The following is a 22711-nucleotide window of genomic DNA, read 5'->3' on the forward strand; positions in this document are numbered from 1 at the left end:
CCTTATCCTTCTCTCTGTTTTCCTAATAATCTCTTTACTCCAGACTGATCCCCTCCCGCCGTCCTCTCTCCATCCTGGCAGCCCTGCATTCTGGGTAGGCGTACTGCATTCCAGCTGTTTGGATTTGTTTCAGGCATGGTGTGACCTTTAACAGCTTTATAAACGCACAAACTAACCGCTGCCTGTGATGTTGGAGGGGGGGGGGAGTGGAGTCGCTTGCCCATCGCAGTCCACATGGAGCTCAGCAATGGGCTCTGAGCCACACGATCTGCCCAGACACGGCTGACACTCTGGGGTGGATTTACTAAAGGCAAATAGACTGCACTCTGCTCCGGAGCTTAGAAAACGAGGGGAATCTTCACTTTTGCAAAAAATACCTGATCACATGCAAGGGGATGAAAAACAAAAACAATTTTTGCTTGCGCATGATTGGATGATGGAAGTCCCCTCCTTCACTAACCCCTGGGGCCAATGCCCTTGCGGAGTGCCACTGAACTTGCAAGCTGCACAGTCTATTTGCCTTTAGTAAATCAACCCCTATGATTGCTGGAGGAACAAAAGGGATCTGGGTTCAGGTGCTCCAATCCCAGGCGTTTACTCCAGAACTCTTATCTCAGTATTTGCAACTCAAGAGTTCCGACGTCACTCCTCTGGGCCAGCAAGTGAAACAAAGGATCAAGATGACTATTTATTACAGGTACTTGTATAGCGCCATCAATTTACGCAGCACTTTACATATATATTGTACATTCACATCAGTCCCCGCCCCCGAGGAGCGTACAATCTAAGGGCCCTAACTCACATTCATGCATGCACATACTAGGGACAATTTAGACAGGGGCCAATTCACCTACCGGCATGTCTTTGGAGTGTGGGAGGAAACCGGAGTACCCGAAGGAAACCCACGCAGGCACAGGGAGAACATGCCCTGACGAGTGTAATTGGCCCATATGCTGGGCTGCGCTTCCACTTCTTACCAGCTCCATTGGGGTCTGTTTATCAAAGGTTGAATTTAGTATGCTGCTATTTTTCTTGCGTTTTCATGCTTTGCATATTAAAAAAAAAATAATAATAATTTATCTATCTATATATCTCTATATATATCTCTCTCTCTCTCTCTCTCTATATATATATATATATATATATATATATATATATATATATATATATATATATATATATACACACACACACATTTATATAGAGAGAGAGAGAGGGTTGTGTATATATATATATATATGTGTGTATATATATAACAATTAACCTGCGATTGGGTAAATATACTAATTGTGTGACTACAAAGCATGAAAATAAATCAGAGAAAAGCAGCTCGCATATCAGGCAACATACATAATGGAAAATAAAAATTGCAGCGCTAATCAAAAAAACATAGTCCAATAAATAAAAAAAAGTTCCAGTTTCAAAAGTCCCAAATGCAGTTCCCACGATCCACCATCACCAGGACACCTGAATGGTTGAGCCTCTTACCAGAAATTCTGACCGAAACACACCTGTCAATATAGGCAACTCAAATGGGAGAGGAATATGTGCAGAACATGGAACCAGCAATCCTCATCCAGATAGATATCAATCCTCCTCTCAAAGATCTAACAAACGGTCCTGAAAGAAGACTCCCATTGATTTTGATCTCTCTCATGGAATGCACAGCGGTAGGGGAAGTTACTGCGAACGGCTTGAAATTCTTCCTGTGAGATGTCACCATCTTCATCAAAAAGTCTAAATACAGACTCCTTGCTGCCGTGCTGTTCCTGATCCCTTTCACATGTATGTTTGCCTGTGCTCACCTATATCTATTTGGATGAGGATTTCTGGATCCATGATTTTTTTTTTGATTTATTGGACTTTTATGTTTGTTTGGTTTTTTTTGATTAGTGCTGCAATTTTTTTTTATTTTCCAATATATATATATATATATATATATATATATATATATATATAATTTTTTTTTTTTTTTTTTTTTCAATTATTGCTTTAGTCTCTATAAGTTGTTTTACATATATGGAGTACTCACTCCCAAAACTGGCCATGCACCTTGTGATCCGACTATACCACTCTAAACCCACGGACAAAAATGTCATCTTTTGCAGCCTACTGATCCTTATAGCTAGTGGCTTCTATATATATATATATATATATATAATTATATTATTATACAGGATTTATATGGCGCCAACAGTTTGCGCAGCGCTTTACAATATAAGGGAGACAGTACAATTACAATACATTTCAGTACAGAAGGAATAGGAGGTTCTGGCTCATGGAGCTTACAATCTAAAGCAGCGGTTCTCAACCTGGGGGTCGCGACCCCTTTGGGGGTCGAACGACGCTTCCACAGGGGTCGCCTAAGACCATCGGAAAACACATATTTCCGATGGTCTTAGGAACCGAGACACCGCTCCTCGCCGCCACCGCCGTCACCGCCGTCTCCAGGTGTGGGCGGGATGACATGCCGCCCCTGTCATCTGGACACACCTCGAGATCAATCCTCGCCTGTGATTGGCCGCCGGCACTGTAGCTCAGGAGAGGCACACAGGCGGCCAATCACCGGCAAGGAGGTGGAGCTTGGAGAGGAGGAGCCGAGCGGCACCGTGAAGATCGAGCGAGTGAAGAGGAGGAGAGCGGCCGGAGAAGGAAGACATCTGACAGGTAAGTGTCGGTACCATGGGAGAGGGAGGGAGCGAGCGAGCCCAGGCTGGAGCAGGGGTCTGCAAGGTAAGTATCATTGGTGTCAGTGGGAATAGTGCCCCATCATTGGTGTCACTAATACCAATGATGGGGCACTATTCCTCCCACTGACACCAACGATGGGACACTATTCCTCCCACTGACACCAACGATGGGGCACTATTCCTCCCCCAAATGACACCAACGATGGGGCACTATTCCTCCCCCACTGACACCAAGGATGGGGCACGATTCCTCCCCCCACTGACACCAACGATGGGGCACAATTCCTCCCCCCACTGACACCAAGGATGGGGCACTATTCCTCCCCCCACTGACACCAAGGATGGGGCACTATTCCTCCCCCCACTGACACAAAGGATGGGGCACTATTCCTCCCCCCACTGACACCTATGATGGGGCACTATTCCCCCCACTGACACCAATGATGGGGCACTATTCCCCCCACTGACACCTATGATGGGGCACTATTCCTCCCCCCACTGACACCAATGATGGGGCACTATTCCTCCTCCCACTGACACCAATGATGGGGCACTATTCCTCCCACTGACACCAATGATGAGGCACTATTCCTCCCACTGATACCGATGATGAGGCACTATTCCTCCCACTGACACCGATGATGGGGCACTATTCCTCCCACTGACACCGATGATGGGGCACTATTCCTCCCACTGATACCGATGAAGGGGCACTATTCCTCCCACTGATACCGATGACGAGGCACTATTCCTCACACTGATACCGATGACGAGGCACTATTCCTCCCACTGACACCAATGACGGGGCACTATTCCTCCCACTGATACCAATGATGGGGCACTATTCCTCCCACTGATACCAATGATGGGGCACTATTCCTCCCACTGACACCAATGACGGGGCACTATTCCTCCCACTGATACCAATGATGGGGCACTATTCCTCCCACTGATACCAATGATGAGGCACTATTCCCCCCACTGACACCAATGATGGGGCACTATTCCTCCCCCCACTGACACCAATGATGGGGCACTATTCCTGCTCCCACTGACACCTATGATGGGGCACTATTCCTCCTCCCACTGACACCTATGATGGGGCACTATTCCTCCCACTGATACCGATGATGGGACACTATTCCTCCCACTGATACCAATGATGGGGCACTATTCCTCCCACTGATACCAATGATGGGACACTATTCCTCCCACTGACACCGATGATGGGGCACTATTCCTCCCACTGACACCGATGATGGGGCACTATTCCTCCCACTGACACCAATGATGGGGCACTATTCCTCCCACTGACACCGATGATGGGGCACTATTCCTCCCACTGACACCGATGATGGAGCACTATTCCTCCCACTGACACCGATGACGGGGCACTATTCCTCCCACTGACACCAATGACGGGGCACGATTCCTCCCACTGACACCAATGAAGGGGGCACTATTCCTCCCACTGACACCAATGATGGAGCACTATTCCTCCCACTGACACCAATGATGGGGCACTATTCCTCCCACTGACACCAATGACGGGGCACTATTCCTCCCACTGACACCAATGACGGGGCACTATTCCTCCCACTGATACCAATGATGGGGCACTATTCCTCCCAATGACACCAATGACGTGGCACTATTCCTCCTACTGCAAAATTACAGTTATGAAGTAGCAACGAAAATAATTTTATGGTTGGGGGTCACCACAACATGAGGAACTGTATTAAGGGGTCGCGGCGCTAGAAAGGTTGAGAACCACTGATCTAAAGGAAGGGGTAGAGGATAAAAAAAGGTGATAGCTGCGGGGGGGGAAATCTGGTGGAGGTGATTCAAGTACAGTTCTTAGGTGGAGGTGGGGTAGGCTTCCCTGAATAAGTTAGTTTTCAAAGATCAACAGACAGGGTGGGGGCTGACAGGACATACTGTGGTAGGGAGTTCCAGAGGATGGGAGAGGCTCTGGAGAAGTCCTGGAGGCGAGCGTGGGAGGAGGTGATGAGGGAGCTAGAGAGGAGGAGTGGAGCGGGCGATTTGGGCGGTATCTGTGGATGAGGTTGGCGATGTAGCTAGGGGCAGTGTTGTGGATGGCTTTGTAGTCCTTTTCCCTCACTTTTACCTGTGATCCTGCCAGTAACAACTCTTGCCCTAGAACAGGACTACAGAACGCCTCCTGTCTCCTTATCTTCATTACATAGCGGGGCATTAGAGCTCACAGAAGATAAGCAAAGCAGAACTTAAAGTAGAACTAACGGCAAAATGTTTTTCTTTCCATTTTGCATAGAGCAAGGGAGGGTTATAAACCCCGTCAGATTTTTTTTTTTTTTTCGCCATCTGTGTCACATTGTGGAGATTTCCCTTTACTTCCTGTCCTACAGCCAAACATTTGACTGCCGTGATTCACTGTCACGGCGGTCACATGATCGGAAAAGGTCCCGATCGCAAGGGGAGATTGGGACCTTTCCATGAGTCACGGACATATGTGATGGGAGCACGCAGGGCACGCGCTCTCAGCACATGTGTATTTTCAAACGGTACGCAAATATGCAGCCGATCGGCATCAAGGCCGAGAGGCCGCATATTTGCGTGTGCTCGGCGTCTAGGGGTTAAGAAACTAGCAATGTTTGGAGATTTCAGTTCACTACACAAGAAGTCATAAGTATACTGCATCGCTGGCAGAATCAACAGATATTTATATATACTTACAGAAAATATTTTTAGCCAGAAAAAAGAAAACTAATGCGGGCGGACTCCACATCTAAAGACTGGAGAGCTGCAATGGATTACATCTTTGTTCTTGGCTTTGGATATTCAATTTCTGCCAACAGTTATGTATTACAAGAGTGACCTGAGGAGGAAGAAGCGGAGTGGATTGTTTCGGTCAGGCTTCTAGTATATTTTGGTAGATCGAACTAAATTGAATGCATGTGGCTTAAAGGATATCTTCACCTTTGGAACATGTTACATGTTCCACCCGTTTTTAGGGTGGAGCATGTAACATGTTTCCATAGCCGCAGGCAGCCCCCCCCGACAAAGTACGGAGAGAAGTCTCCAACCTACTATCTGTCAGATGTGCAAACGGCGTGGCTGCTTGGGGCTCCTCCCACACAGCCACATCATTCATTCACAGAGTTCTGTGACTGAGTGCCTACAAGTCCCAGCAGCCTTAGCTGCCATGGGCTTGTAGCTTTCAGTGGACTACCACAGCACTTTGGGGCACCATGGTAGTTCATTGAAGCTTCCTGTCAGAATATCTGCTTGCTTGTACAGCCTGTCTGCCGGCGACCTGCATGGCATCAGCAATCTACTGATCGCCGCTGCAATGATTTCCAGGCTTCTTTGGACAAAAATACTAAATACACATTTTTTTACCTCCAAAAAAGTGTGCATTTATTATTTTTGTCCAAAAGGTGAACTTCTCCTTTAACCCCTTCATGCCGACGTAACACAAATATGCGGCTTCACAGAACTGGGCTTTTTTCCGTGGGGGCCGCATATTTGTGTACCTGTCTTTCTGCTGGGAGCGCACCGTACAGTGCACTCCCAGCACAAGACCGCAGTGTCACAGAGAGCCCGGTTCTAACGATCGGGATATGGGACTACCAATTCTGCGTCACATGAACACTGTGATAGCCTCTGATTGGCTATCACAATGATCAGTCACTGTACAGCCCGGCCCCCTTGTGTTTTGTTTTTTCTATCTCTATGAATGGAGGAGAGAGATACAGTGTATCATTATATACATTCTGTTATACATTGTATCATTATATACATTCTGTTATACATTGTATCATTATATACATTCTGTTATACATTGTATCATTATATACATCCTATTATACATTGTATCATTATATACATCCTATTATACATTGTATCATTATATACATTCCGTTATACATTGTATCATTATATACATTCCGTTATACATTGTATCATTATATACATTCCATTATACATTGTATCATTATATACATCCTATTCTACATTGTATCATTATATACATCCCATTATACATTGTATCATTATATACATTCCATTATACATTGTGTCATTATATTCATTCTGTTATACATTGTATCATTATATACATTCCATTATACATTGTATCATTATATTCATTCTGTTATACATTGTATCCTTATATACATTCTGTTATACATTGTATCCTTATATACATTCTGTTATACATTGTATCATATACATCCTATTATACATTGTATCATTATATACATCCTATTCTACATTGTATCATTATATACATTCCATTATACATTGTGTCATTATATTCATTCTGTTTTGTGTCATTATATTCATTCTGTTATACATTGTGTCATTATATACATTCTGTTATACATTGTATCATTATATACATTCTGTTATACATTGTATCATTATATACATCCTATTATGCATTGTATCATTATAGACATCCTGTTATACATTGTATCATTATAGACATCCTGTTATACATTGTATCATTATATACATTCCATTATACATTGTATCATTATAGACATCCCGTTATACATTGTATCATTATAGACATCCCGTTATACATTGTATCATTATATACATCCCATTATACATTGTATCATTATATACATCCTATTATACATTGTATCATTATATACATCCTGTTATACATTGTATCATTATAGACATCCTATTCTACATTGTATCATTATAGACATCCTATTCTACATTGTATCATTATAGACATCCTATTCTACATTGTATCATTATATACATCCTGTTATACATTATATCATTATATACATCCTGTTATACATTGTATCATTATATACATTCCATTATACATTGTATCTCTAACTCCTGGCATAGAGGGGAAAAAATGTTTGTAAAAAAGATAAATATTAAAAAATAAAATAGAAAATAAACCTAGATCAAGGTGTGATCTAGTTCAGGGTCTTGGATCCAGGTCAGGGTCAAAAGGTCTGGGTCAAAGGTCAGGATTAAAAAAAAATAGTGTCGTGTTTTAGGTAAAAAAAAAAAAAATGCGCACTCTTGTTTCTGGGCTGTACTACGGGTACAAACAACAAATAACATACACATCTATGATATGGCTGTGATCACCAAGAGCTGGAAAATTTATTTTTGGGTTGTTCTTTGGTGGTAGGTTATAGTAGTAACAAAAAACACACAGCTAAATTTTAAAAAATTATTATTTATTTTTTTTTTTTACTATTTTGGGCCAGTTTTCCTTTGATAATAAAAAAAAAAATCAGGAGATATCCATTACCATTTACCACCAAATTAAAGCCAAATTTGTCCTGAAAGAAACGCGGTATAATCCACCAGGATGTACAAAGTAGTTGTGATGATATGTACGGTTTCACTAGCACATGTTGCAAAATTGTGCTTAGGCATTAACATTTGTTTTACTTTTAGGCGGGAAGGGGTTAAGGAGTGAGAACCACCCACAGATATAGGGGAGTTTGTTGGTTATGTTGTATTAAAAAACATATAGGGAACTTTAAATGTAGCAGTGAAGCAAAACCAAAAGAAATCTATTTTTAAAAAAATCTAAATTTTTATTAATACATCAAGTAAGGGCTTGTTCACTAGCAATTGGGAGTGATAAAACCACACAGTTGAGCTTCCCTTTTACCAACCCCCAACCACTCCCCCTTTAGCTACAGAGGCGGCATCTGGTGGTGTACACGTCGTGGCCGTGATAGTTTGCTTCGCAGGTACGGCAGGCAACTATATCCCCTGTCACATTCAGAGGGCATGGCAGCCACCTAACCCGACTGAACATTCAAGTGATTAGGGCCACTATGCAAGTGTCTTGCAGTCATGTGCAGTGCGTACGCTACAACCCCTCCTCACCCTCTATCATATGCTCTCTGGAGAGCCATTCAAATGCAGGTCGCTCTTCAGAGACTAAAGCAGCACAGTGGCTAAATGGTTAGCACTTCCGCCTGGCAGTACTAGGGTCGTTGGTTCAAATTCCAACCACGGCACCTGCCTGAAGTTTGTGTGTTCTCCCTGTGCCTGCGTGGGTTTCCTCCGGGTACTCCGCTTTCCCCACACACTCTAAAGACATGCTGGTAGGTGAATTGGATCCTGTCTACAGTTGCAAGAAAAAGTATGTAAACCCCTTGGGATTACGTGGAGTTTTTCATGAATTGGGCATAAAATGTGCTCTGAACGTCATCTAAGTCACAACAATAGAAGAACACAGTCTGCTGAACATAATACTACACAAACATTAGATGTTGCCATGGTTTAATTGCACATAACATGTAAACATTCACAGTGCAGGGAGGAAAAAGTATGTGAGGCCCTAGCTTAATGACTTCTCCCAGAGCTAATTGGAGCCAGGAGTGAGCCAACCTTGACTCCAATCAGTGTGATGATATTGGATGTGTTGCTGACAGCTGTCCTGCCCTTATAAAACGCACACCTGTTTTGGGTTTACTGGTTTCAAGAAGCACTGTCTGATGTGAACCATGCCTCGCAGAAAAGAGCTCTCAGAAGACCTACGATCAACAATTGTTGACTTGCATGAAGTTGAAAAGGGTTACAAAAGTATCTCCAAAAGCCTTGATGTTCATGTGTCCACGGTAAGACAGACTGTCTACAAATGGAGAAAGTTTAGCACTGCTGCTACTCTCCCTAGGCGTGGTCGTCCTGTAAAAATGACTGCAAGAGCACAGCGCAGAATGCTGCATGAGGTAAAGAAGAATCCCAGAGTGTCAGCTAAAGACCTACAGAAATCTCTGGCACATGCTAACATTTTTGTTGACACATCTACAATAAGGAAAACATTAAACAAGAATGGAGTACATGGGAGGACACCACGGAGGAAGCCAGTGCTGTCCAAAAAGAATATTGCAGCACGTTTGAAGTTTGCAAAAGAGCACCTGGATGTTCCACAGCACTACTGGCAAAATATACTGTGGACAGATGAAACCAAGATTGAGTTGTTTGGGAAGAACACACAATACTATGTGTGGAGAAAAAAAGGCACAGCACACCAACATCAAAACCTCATCCCCACTGTGAAACATGGCGGAGGGAGCATCATGGTTTGGGGCTGCTTTGCTGCCTCAGGGCCTGGACGGATTGTTGTCATTGATGGGAAAATGAATTCCAGAGTTTATCAAGACATTTTGCAGGAAAACGTACGACCATCTGTCTGCCAACTGAAGCTCCGCAGAGGATGGGTGATGCAACAGGACAATGACCCAAAGCATACAAGTAATTCAACAAAACAATGGCTGCAACAGCACAGAATACGCCTTCTGGAGTGGCCCAGTCAGAGTCCTGACCTCAACCCGATTGAAATGCTGTGGCATGACCTTAAGAGAGCGATTCACACCAGACATCCCAAGAATATTGCTACACTGAAACAGTTTTGTGAAGAGGAGTGGTCCAAAATTACTCCAGATCGTTGTGCAGGTCTGATCCGCAACTACAGGAAACGTTTGGTTGAGGTTATTGCTGCCAAAGGAGGGTCAACCAGTTATTAAGTCCAAAGGTTCACATACTTTTTCCTCCCTGCACTGTGAATGTTTACATGTTATGTGCAATTAAACCATGGCAACATCTAATGTTTGTGTAGTATTATGTTCAGCAGACTGTGTTCTTCTATTGTTGTGACTTAGATGACGTTCAGAGCACATTTTATGCCCAATTCATGCAAAACTCCACGTAATCCCAAGGGGTTCACATACTTTTTCTTGCAACTGTACATTGTCCCTAGTATGTGTATGTATGGATGTGAGTTAGGGACCTTAGATTGTACGCCCCTTGAGGGTTAGGGACTGATGTGAATGTACAATATATATGTAAAGCACTGCGTACATTGACGGCGCTATATAAGTACCTGAAATAAATAAATAAGTGTGAATGAACCCTAACTTTTAAAAACACATTACGTATTTACATGGTATAACCACGTGGATCAAATGACTCATAAAACATACAAAGAGAGAAAGACGCACGACCACCCTAGTGTAATACCGTTTTATTGTAAGAAGGGTTCAAAACTTTTCAGATTGCACTCACATTTTCACATAGATATCAAGCCTGTCAGCATGTAAAGTGATCCACCGCGTGGTCTCTGTAAGATCTGCAGCCTCTGGGTGATCCACTGCTGACTGCAAGCTGGAGGCACAGTGACACACCGCTGGCATCCCTCCCCACCGTGCGTGCGCCCGGTCCATCAGGCACTGCGCTCTGTAGGCAGCTGGTAGCTCCAAGGGAGGGCTGATCACAATATCTGCCAGAAGTGAGTCCCCCCCTCACATTTTTGTAAATATTTGATTCTATCTTTTCATGTGACAACACTGAAGAAATGACACTTTGCCACAATGTGACGTAGTCAGTGTACAGCTTGTATAACATGGAAATTTGCTGTCCCCTCAAAATCACGCAACACACCGCCATTAATGTCTAAACCGCTGGCAACAAAAGTGAGTCCACCCCGGGCCCAATTAGCCATTTTCCCTCCCTGGTGTCATGTGACTCGTTAGCAAGGGCGGACTGACCATTTGGAAACTCGGGCACTGCCCGAGGGCCCAGGGTCAGTAGGGGGCCCCATGAGATGCCCCTGGTACCTTTTTCATAGGCTTTTTTGAGTTTGGGCAAGGACACAGGGGCCCCATGATCCCCTATTGCCCGGGGGTCCCATGAGTTGTCAGTCCGCCCCTGCTCGTTAGTGTTACAAGGTCTCAGGTGTGAATGGGGAGCAGGTGTGTTAAATTTGGTGTTATCGCTCTCACTCTCTGATGCTGGTCACTGGAAGTTCAACATGGCACCTCATGGCAAAGAACTCTCTGAGGATCTGAAAAAAAGAATTGTTGCTCTACATAAAGATTGCCGAGGCTATATGGAGATTGCTAAGACCCTGAAACCGAGCTGCAGCACGGTGGCCAAGAACATACAGCGGTGTAACAGGACAGGTTCCACTCAGAACAGGCCTCGCCATGGTCGACCAAAGAAGTTGAGTGCACGTGCTCAGCGTCATATCCAGAGGTTGTCTTTGAGAAATAGACATATAAAATCCTGCCAGCTTTGCTGCAGAAGGTGAAGGGGTGGGGGGGGGGGGGGGTCAGCCTGTCAGTGCTCAGACCATACGCCGCACACTGCATCAAATTGGTCTGCATGGCTGTCGTCCCGGAAGGAAGCCTCTTCTAAAGATGATGCACAAGAAATCCTGCAAACAGTTTGCTGAAGACAAGCAGACTAAGGACATGGATTACTGGAACCACGTCCTGTGGTCCGATGACACCAAGATACACTGATTTGGTTCAGATGGTGTCAAGTGTGTGTGGCGGCAACCAGGTGAGGAGTACAAAGACAAGTGTGTCTTGCCTACAGTCAAGCATGGTGGTGGGAGTGTCATGGTCTGGGGCCGCATGGTGGTGGGGGTGTCATGGTCTGGGGCCGCATGGTGGTGGGAGTGTCATGGTCTGGGGCTCCATGGTGGTGGAAGTGTCATGGTCTGGGGCTGCATGAGTGCTGCCGGCACTGGGGATCTACAGTTCATTGAGGGAACCATGAATGCCAACATGTACTGTGACATACTGAAGCAGAGCATGATCCCCTCACTTCGGAGACTGGGCCGCAGGGCAGTATTCCAACATAACGACCCCAAACACACCTCCAAGACCACCACTGCCTTGCTGAGGGTGAAGGCTATGGACTGGCCAAGCATGTCTCCAGACCTAAACCCTATTGAGCATCTGTGGGGCATCCTCAAACGGAAGGTGGAGGAGCGCAAGGTCTCTACCATCCACCAGCTCTGTGATGTCATCATTTAGGAGGGGAAGAGGACTCCAGTGGCAACCTGTGAAGCTCTGGTGACCTCCATGCCCAAGAGGGTTAAGGCAGTGCTGGAAAATAATGGCGGCCACAGAAAATATTGACACTTTGGGCCCAATTTGGACCTTGTCACTTAGGGGTGGACTCACTTTTGTTGCCAGCGGGTTAGACATTAATGGCGGTGTGTTGAGTTATTTTGAGGGGACAGCAAATTTCCATGTTATACAAGCTGTACACTGACTACGTCACATTGTAGCAAAGTGTCATTTCTTCAGTGTTGTCACATGAAAAGGTAGAATCAAATATTTACACAAATCTGAGGGGGGACTCACTTCTGGGAGATACTGTGTGTGTGCTGTATATTTATATAGATAGAGAAATATATACATACATTCTCTCGATCTCTCTGTCTCTCTGTCTCTCTCTCTTTCTCTCTCTCTGTCTCGCACTCTCTCTCTCTCTGCCTCGCGCTCTCTGTGTCTCTCTCTGTCTCTCTCTCTCTGCCTTGCGCTCTCTGTCTCTCTCTCTCTGCCTCGCGCTCTCTCTCTGCCTCACGCTCTCTGTCTCTCTCTCTCTCTGTCTCTCTGCCTCGCGCTCTGTGTGTGTCTCTCTCTGTCTCTCTCTCTCTCTGTCTCTCTCTCTGTCTCTCTCTGCCTTGCGCTCTGTCTCTCTCTCTCTCTGCCTCGCGCTCTGTCTCTCTCTCTCTCTGCCTCGCGCTCTGTCTCTCTCTCTCTCTCTGCCTCGCGCTCTCTGTCTCTCTCTCTCTCACTTTCTCGACAGGACTAGATTCCTCTGTTTGCTTTTAGATTTGTTGTATGGCTGCTCAGTAAACTATTTAATTTGTTTTTTGGGGTTTTTGTTTGTGGCATCTTTCACAGAAGTTGTTCTGCTCGGACTAATTGCCTTTTCCCTCTCTCTCCCTCTGCGAATCATCATTGAGCATCTCCACACTAACGCCCTTTTCTCCTTCTCCCTGCAGCATCATGTACTATAGAGGAAGAGGAGCAGCCGGAAGGACACACAGAGGCCGAGGAGGAGCGCGGAGATGCCCCCCCTATCCCAGCACCCAACACATCCGCACTAGAAGAAATGGCCAACTACAGCAACAAGCGCAAGCTTCGCCACACCCGGAGGAGCCTGGAGACGGCCGTCCCCACATAAACGCCACCTCGGCACACAGCCCAGCACTGTGAATACTCACTACACAAAGACTGCGCATTGAGCGGCGTAGAGGGGCGCTCTCTCTTCTCGAGAGGCGCCACGCTCGGTCAGAGACACTGCAAGACGAGCTCGCTTCCGGGGTTCCCTGCTTTGGTGGAGGGAAGTGTACTGATTTTGGCTTCTGGTGCCGGTGATGACTTGCTTTTCACTCTCCGTACGGGTGGCAGTTTCACTCTATCGGCACGCTGGTCTCGGTTGGGGATGAGCAGCCAGCGTGTTCGAAGTCCCACGTAGTTAGCCAGCGGATTGTTAGGAACACTTTTAACCAGCAGTTTGTAAAGACATTCGATAGCGCGGCCTTGGGGGGGGGGGGGGGGCACTCTTGCCTTTTTATAGACTGTCGTCGGGTGCTCGGAGGATCCGAAGCGACTTGAAGACGCACGCCGCGTAAAGCCTTTTTGGAGGGGGATGTTTTTAGTATGTGCAAACCTGCTGGTCCTAGTACAGTGGCTGTGGTGGGATCTATCTCTCGCTTATCATTCACACGCAGGGAAATGGCTCTGTCTCATTTTAGGGTTAGACTGTATTTTATAGGATGTTTTTTGCTTTTCTGAACATTTTTGTGTTGATATAATCCCGCCCCTGAACACTTTTCATCACACTACTTGTATAGATTTTAGTAGAGACTCTCTTCCTGACCTATCCCCCCCTCCCCCCTCCCCCCCCCCTTCCCCATGTAGCTTAGATAAGTCTTCCAATCTTCCGAGGCTTTTATTTTTTATTCACTGCTAAAGAGGCACCCCGATCCCACGCGGGAAGTATCAGGCGCTTGTTGTGCCCTGGAGTTTTAATGGAGCTGGGTGAGTGGATGACGTCTGCAGGGAGCGGTGTAAGTGACGCGGGTGCAAGTGACGCGGGTGGAAGAGGTGTGTGTTCTTAGAGCGGGTTGGCTGTGTGAAGTGGGAGCGTGGAATATTTATGAGTGGGTGTGAATATTTATAGCGTGTGCGTGTATGCAGGAAACATATCTGATCTCACTGCCTTCTCAGAGGTCATTGGGGGGGGGGGGGGGGGATTCTGTTGCCCTGAGGGACCTACTATGGTTCTTGAAGGGTGTGGGAAGGGGGATCTTGCCATCCAGGGGTTTATTTACTAAAGCTGGAGAGTCCAAAATCAGACTCCCTTCTGCATAGAAACCAATCAGCTTCCAGGTTTCATTGCCAAAGCTTCATTGAACAAGCTGAGGTTAGAAGCTGATTGGTTTCTATGCAGAAGGGAGTCTGATTTTGGACTCTCCAGCTTTAGTAAATAAACCCCCCAGTGTCTGGCCCCATCCTTTATGGCTAACCGGTGATCTCCCTGCCGGTTCTAAATCTCTGAGGGCCGAGCCCCTTTTTCGCAAAATCATCTATTTTTTCGAATTTTGTACAAAAATCCCCTTCCTCTGCCCCATGGGGCCAACCCATATGAAACCTGTTGAGGATGGGCAGCTAAAATGCCGCTTGTGTGCAATGAGGACAGCTATGCAATCTACTAGTTGTAGTCCTGGACTGTGCCTTTGCCTGCTACAGAGTCTTACTCCTCTGGCTGTATTCTGTTCACGTGAAATGTATTGAAATTCAAGTGGGAGTAACTTTTTAGTATGCGTTATGAAAGTTCAATAAACCAAATCTGCTACAGTGCCTAACAAACCAGTGAACGCCAAGCTGGAAAGGTTATTGTGATCACATAGACCAGGGCTAGGCAACCTGCGGCTCTCTTGTGGAACTACATTTCCCATGAGACATTGCAAAATTGACAGTTATAGTGATCACCTAGCCCAGGGGTAGGCAACCTGCGGCTCTCTTGTGGAACTACATTTCCCATGAGACATTGCAAAATTGACAGTTATAGTGATCACCTAGCCCAGGGGTAGGCAACCTGCGGCTCTCTTGTGGAACTACATTTCCCACGAGACATTGCAAAATTGACAGTTATAGTGATCACCTAGCCCAGGGGTAGGCAACCTGCGGCTCTCTTGTGGAACTACATTTCCCACGAGACATTGCAAAATTGACAGTTATAGTGATCACCTAGCCCAGGGGTAGGCAACCTGCGGCTCTCTTGTGGAACTACATTTCCCACGAGACATTGCAAAATTGACAGTTATAGTGATCACCTAGCCCAGGGGTAGGCAACCTGCGGCTCTCTTGTGGAACTACATTTCCCACGAGACATTGCAAAATTGACAGTTATAGTGATCACCTAGCCCAGGGGTAGGCAACCTGCGGCTCTCTTGTGGAACTACATTTCCCACGAGACATTGCAAAATTGACAGTTATAGTGATCACCTAGCCCAGGGGTAGGCAACCTGCGGCTCTCTTGTGGAACTACATTTCCCATGAGACATTGCAAAATTGACAGTTATAGTGATCACCTAGCCCAGGGGTAGGCAACCTGCGGCTCTCTTGTGGAACTACATTTCCCACGAGACATTGCAAAATTGACAGTTATAGTGATCACCTAGCCCAGGGGTAGGCAACCTGCGGCTCTCTTGTGGAACTACATTTCCCACGAGACATTGCAAAATTGACAGTTATAGTGATCACCTAGCCCAGGGGTAGGCAACCTGCTGCTCTCTTGTGGAACTACATTTCCCATGAGACATTGCAAAATTGACAGTTACAGCTACGACTTGCAGAGGCATGATGGAACTTGTAGTCCTGCAACAGCCGGAGAGCCGCAGGTTGCCTACCCCCGACGTAGACTATAGAAAGGGTAGGCTCAGCTGGCTTCAATAAGACTTAGTGCGGCTCCTCAGCAGGAATATCTTTAGCAATGCAAAGGAACACAAGAGGGCGTATCTAAGTGCAGTAGGTAAGAGCAATTCATCAAAAACAAACCACTTACATGTGAAATAAAACATGCATGTCATAAGCTCTGTTACTACTTTGAAACGCATACATACGCCCCCTTCACACCCCCTGGCGTATGACATCAGCCAAGTTCCCATGCTGTCAGATCCGCTTTAGAGCTTGTCTGTCCTCTTATTGGCGGTTTCTGCTCCCTATAATCTTTGCATTGCTTGGGTTTCTGGATGGTGGCAACAGAGCTTGTGACACACTTTATTCTACTACATGTGAGAGGTTTATTTGCTTTTTTTTTTTTTAATAGATTGATCTTCCGTACTGCACTTAGAAGCGCCCTCTTTTGTCAGTTATGAAAAATTCCGGTGCAGAGATTTGACCTTCCCTGAGATATGTAAAGTAATGCCTCGACAGGGTCTATTTTATGGTCATGCAGCCCTTTAAACTGGCTTCTGCTTCACCTCAGGTGATGTATAACGAGGAGCAATGATCAAATCGGTTCTGAAAGGGTAACACCACGTTCTGTTCTCAATCACGGGAGATGCCACTGAGCCATATGTTTGTTTTTTGGGGGGTTTTTTTTTACCCCCCCTAGAAAGACCTCTGTTTCTGGCCTTGCCCACCTTCCAAGAAGCGTGGGTCCTGCTGTCTGTGCTGGATTTTTTTTTTTTAATGCATTTTACAGTTTGAGGAATGCAGTAGGAGTGAGACTCTTTGGGCAAGAGGGCAGTGGGAAGTTCAGTGGACCAGAATCCTAAAGTTCCTGGAACATCATGCGCTCCAAACATTTCTCCAGCCTGCGTTGGGTGGTGGGGTGGTGGGGGATAGCAGGGGCGGTACGCTGAAGTGTAGGGAGGCTTGGTGGTTGTAGGCTTCATACATACGGGTCTGTTATCAAGATGCCAAGGGGGAGCCAGGAAAATAAAACATTCTTCTGTTTTCTTCCCTGGCTGAGCCATAAGCCGCTTGCTTTGTATTTGTTATTAATTCCCGTGTGTATAATGATTGCCAGTCCCACGAGTGGGACAATTTTCTTGTATATTGATATTCCCGAATTCCAGTGGCCTTACATTCTAATTTTTGTAATCCAAACTGCAGGTTGGGGATCAGAGACTAGAGGGCGCTATAATGTGTCTGCTACTGCCAGGGAGGGGGCTTCACATCACTGCCATTGCCTCATCTTCTGTCACATATCATGTTTTAATATCAGACTCTGAAAGAGTTTTTTTTTTAATTGTGAGGGGTTCAAGTAAAATGAGAATGTGTGATTACTTTGGGTCTTTTTTTTTTTTTTAGTCGTTTAAGTTGCTTTTTGCTTATTCTCCAGATGGTTGCTGCCAGGGACACAGGATTACTCACCTGGTCATCAGCCACGTCGGGGGCATGGACACAGAGTTGCTCACCCTAGGACCGGTAGACGGTTTGTGGCCAGAGACATAAAATTACTGACAGTCTGACCAGCAGATCTGCCAGTCGCTGCGAACACAGGATCACTTACCCTTTAACCAATGGGTAGTCACTAGTAGAGGAAACTGAATGATTCACTCTCTGACCAGCAGGCAGTCACAGGCCGGGACACAGAATATTCACTTTGTCCAGCAGATGGCCCCCTACCATGGACACAGAGTTGCTCACCCTAGGACCAGTAGACGGTTTGTGGACAGAGACATAAAATCACTCTCAGTCTGACCAGCAGATCTGCCTCACTCACCCTTTAACCAACTGGTAGTCACTAGTGGAGGAAACAGAACAATTCACTCTTTGACTAGCAGGCAGTCCATGCTGGGACACAGAATCATTCACTTTATGTCCAGCAGATGGTCCCCTACCATGGACACAGAATCATTCACTTTATGTCCAGCAGATGGTCCCCTACCATGGACACAGAATCATTCACTTTATGTCCAGCAGATGGCCCCCTACCATGGACACAGAATCATTCACCTTCTGACTGACAGCAGCCAGATCAGAGCCAGGGACAAAGGTCTGGTCCAACGACCGTGAGTTACTTACTTTCTGACCAGTGAACAGCCAATGGCTAAGAACATGCAATCATTTGCCCTATGACCAGCGGATGATCAGCAGCCAGGTCAGGGTTAAGGACATAGCATTGGTCAGGCCCAAAGACCTCGAGTTACTTGCACTCTGTGCCTCTGGCAACTGACTGCTCAGTGGGCATTCACGCTCAGACCAGCAAATTGTCATTAGCCAGGGACATGGGAATCATTCGCCCTCTGACCTGCAGATAGCCATTAGTCAGGGATCCAGGAATCTATCACCCTTTGACCGGCAGATGAGCAGCAGCCAGGTCAGGGCCAAGAACCCAGATTTACTTGCATTCTGACCAGTAAACAGTCATTGGCCAGGGACAGAATAGTTTGACCTCCTATTAGTGGTTGGTCAGCAATCAGATCAGAGCCAAGGACCAGAGTTGCTAGGGACACAGAATCATTCACACTCTGACCAGCAGGCGGCCACTAGCTAGGGACTCAGAATCATTCACACTCTGACCAGCAGGAGGCCGCTAGCTAGGGACTCAGAATCATTCACACTCTGACCAGCAGGAGGCCGCTAGCTAGGGACTCAGAATCATTCACACTCTGACCAGCAGGCGGCCGGTAGCTAGGGACTCAGAATCATTCACACTCTGACCAGCAGGAGGCCGCTAGCTAGGGACTCAGAATCATTCACACTCTGACCAGCAGGCGGCCACTAGCTAGGGACTCAGAATCATTCATACTCTGACCAGCAGGCGGCCGCTAGCTAGGGACTCAGAATCATTCACACTCTGACCAGCAGGCGGCCGCTAGCTAGGGACTCAGAATCATTCATACTCTGACCAGCAGGCGGCCGCTAGCTAGGGACTCAGAATCATTCACACTCTGACCAGCAGGCGGCCGCTAGCTAGGGACTCAGAATCATTCACACTCTGACCAGCAGGAGGCCGCTAGCTAGGGACACAGAATCATTCACACTCTGACCAGCAGGCGGCCACTGGCTAGGGACACAGAATCATTTACTCTCTGACCAGCAGTTGGTCACTAGTCAGGGGATATATTCACCCTCTGACTTCCAGGTGGCCCATAGTCAGAAATATATTCATCCTCTGACCTCCAGGTGGTCTCTAGTCAGAGATACTGTATATTCACCCTCTGATCTCCAGGTGGTCCCTAGTCAGAGATATATTCACCCTCTGACCTCCAGGTGGTCCCTAGTCAGAGATATATTCACCCTCTGACCTCCAGGTGGTCCCTAGTCAGAGATATATTCACCCTCTGACCTCCAGGTGGTCCCTAGTCAGAGATATATTCACCCTCTGACCTCCAGGTGGTCCCTAGTCAGAGATATATTCACCCTCTGACCTCCAGGTGGTCCCTAGTGAGAGATATGTTCACCTTCTGACGTTTTTGGTCATCCTGTCAGTTGACCTCCTATTAGCAGATGATCAGGTCAGGGCCAAGGATGTCACATTAGCAAGGTCAGGGACCAGAGTTACTTGCACTCTGACAAGTGGACTGTTGCAGGCCAGGGACACAGAATTATTAATTCTCTGACCAGCAGACGACCACTATTCAGGAATACAATAATTTACCCTCTGACCAGCAGATGGTCACTGATCAGGGATATATTCACCTTCTGATCAGCAGGTGCTCACTAGCTGGGGACACATTCACCCTCTGACCAGCAGATGGTCACTAGTTAGGGACACATTCACCCTCTGACCAGCAGATGGTCACTAGTTGGGGACATATTCACCCTCTGACCGGCAGATGGTCACTGGCTGGGGACATATTCACTCTCTGACCGGCAGATGGTCACTGGCTGGGGACATATTCACCCTCTGACCGGCAGATGGTTACTGGCTGGGGACATATTCACTCTCTGACCGGCAGATGGTTACTGGCTGGGGACATATTCACTCTCTGACCGGCCGATGGTCACTAGCTGGGGACATATGCACCCTCTGACCAGCAGGTGGTCACTGATCAGGGACTCATTCACTCTCTGACTAGCAGGTGGCCCCTAGTCAGAAATACATTAACCCACTGAGCAGTGTCAGGATTCGTAGAGCCCATTTTCACCCGTACCTGACATTATTGGTCGTCCTGTGCCTTCCAGCTGTATGGCATTCTGGGACTTGTAGTTCACAGATGCAGATGGTCTGACAGTTGACATATCACACAGAACACATATGAGGACAGTGGCTATGGAGAATCTGCAGTGTATTCAGAGGGCCCTTTAGGACCACCCCTCCCCCATCACCCAGACTTGGTGTTTATCATACACTTTAAAAGGCCAAATTTCATTCTCCAATCCCCTTCATTCCATCCATGTGATCGCTAGAGGGCGCACCTAGAGTGCTGGATACGGAGTACACGCTAGAGTGCTGGATACGGAGTACACGCTAGAGTGCTGGATACGGAGTACACGCTAGAGGGCGCACCTAGAGTGCTGGATACGGAGTACACGCTAGAGTGCGCAGCTAGAGTGCTGGATACGGAGTACACGCTAGAGTGCGCAGCTAGAGTGCTGGATACGGAGTACACGCTAGAGGGGGCACCTAGAGTGCTGGATACGGGGTACACGCTAGAGGGCGCACCTAGAGTGCTGGATACGGAGTACACGCTAGAGTGCTGGATACGGAGTACACGCTAGAGGGGGCACCTAGAATGCTGGATACGGAGTACACGCTAGAGGGCGCAGCTAGAGTGCTGGATACGGAGCACACGCTAGAGTGCTGGATACGGAGCACACGCTAGAGGGGGCACCTAGAGTGCTGGATACGGGGTACACGCTAGAGGGGGCACCTAGAGTGCTGGATACGGAGCGCGCGCTAGAGGGGGCACCTAGAGTGCTGGATACGGAGTACACGCTAGAGTGCTGGATACGGAGTACACGCTAGAGGGCGCACCTAGAGTGCTGGATATGGAGTACATGCTAGAGGGCGCACCTAGGGTGCTGGATACGGAGTACACGCTAGAGGGCGCATGTAGGGTGCTGGATACGGAGTACACTCTAGAGGGCGCATGTAGGGTGCTGGATACGGAGTACACGCTAGAGGGGGCACCTAGAGTGCTGGATACGGAGTACACGCTAGAGGGCGCACCTAGAGTGCTGGATACGGAGTACACGCTGGAGGGGGCACCTAGAGTGCTGGATACGGGGTACACGCTAGAGGGGGCACCTAGAATGCTGGATACGGAGTACACGCTATAGGGCGCAGCTAGAGTGCTGGATACGGAGTACACGCTAGAGGGCTCACCTAGACTGCTGGTTATGAACTACGCTAGAGGGGGCACCTAGAAGGCTGGATACGGAGCACGCTGGAGGGCGCACCTAGGGTGCTGGATACGAAGCAGGCACACCTAGAAAGCTGGGTACGGAGCGCGCGTGCTGGAGGGCGCACCTAGAAGGCTGGATATGGAGCATGCGCTAGAGGGCGCACCTAGAGTACAGTATTCCAATGGCCCTAGATCACACCAGTGCAGTCAGTTCCATTCATTTTCTGGTGCAGAAAAAAAAGTAGAACATGCGGCATTTTTTTCTGCACAGAACTGTAGTGGAACGTAGTAAAATGCATTGGAACAGAGTGCGGTGTGAACTGTACGCAAACGTATCCAGAGTGCGTTTTTGTGGCGTGAAGTGGCCCTCAAAGCTCATGTCTAATCTGCTTTTTGTTTTGCCTTCCATTCTCCCCCCCCCCATCAACATGCCAATGACATTTTTTTTTTAAATAAAACGCTTTCATTTTCATGACATACTTTATTTTGGACCCAGTGACATCATCGCTGGGTCTCTAAGCTTTTCTATGCAATGCAGGCAGATCATGGCTGGTGGGAGGGGCCAGCAGGGTCCTGTACATAGCTTTCTGAAAACATCACAGCATCCTGCCTCAGTACTCCTCTCAAGGGCCCTTAGCTTTGATGCATGCAGTGGGAGGAGTTATGCAAATATCAAGATGCCTTGATGGGTGGGTGTCAGTCTGGAGGAGCGGGCGTTCCTAGGCGGGCTGTACTGCATAGGTAACACCCACATGTGATAATGAGCTTCGGTAATTGAACAAACTGAGATCCAGTGAATGAAAGGGGTGGGGCCAGAGTCAGCCTGGGGAGGAAATAGCTAGATGATGCTGGACGTCTTCCAGCCAGGAAATGAGGTGGAGCTCTGTTAGACTTTCTGCAGCTTCTAATGCACATTGTGAGAAGCTCC

The 22711-nt window shown here is 47.1% G+C and overlaps 1 protein-coding gene across 5 annotated transcripts in view; it reads left to right on the forward strand.

Moving 5' to 3' along the window:
* The window catches only part of LOC149450289 (protein scribble homolog), a 70770-nt gene extending 52998 nt beyond the window's left edge, over nt 1–17772 (forward strand). For 3 of the 5 annotated variants that reach the window (XM_089692015.1, XM_089692017.1, XM_089692018.1), the window contains one exon: nt 13474–17772. In XM_089692015.1, the coding sequence (XP_089548141.1) occupies nt 13474–13655 (182 nt within the window). In that variant the 3' untranslated portion in view covers nt 13656–17772. Of the gene's footprint in view, nt 1–43; nt 95–13473 lie in introns of all 5 variants that reach the window. The other 2 variants (XM_089692019.1, XM_089692020.1) reach the window with 1 other exon arrangement.
* The last annotated feature ends 4939 nt before the right edge of the window (nt 17773–22711 follow it).

Source organism: Staurois parvus, unplaced genomic scaffold, assembly GCF_062004578.1.
Source record: "Staurois parvus isolate SC_StPar_1 unplaced genomic scaffold, SC_StPar_1.0 ptg000575l, whole genome shotgun sequence".
Lineage (NCBI taxonomy): Eukaryota > Metazoa > Chordata > Amphibia > Anura > Ranidae > Staurois > Staurois parvus.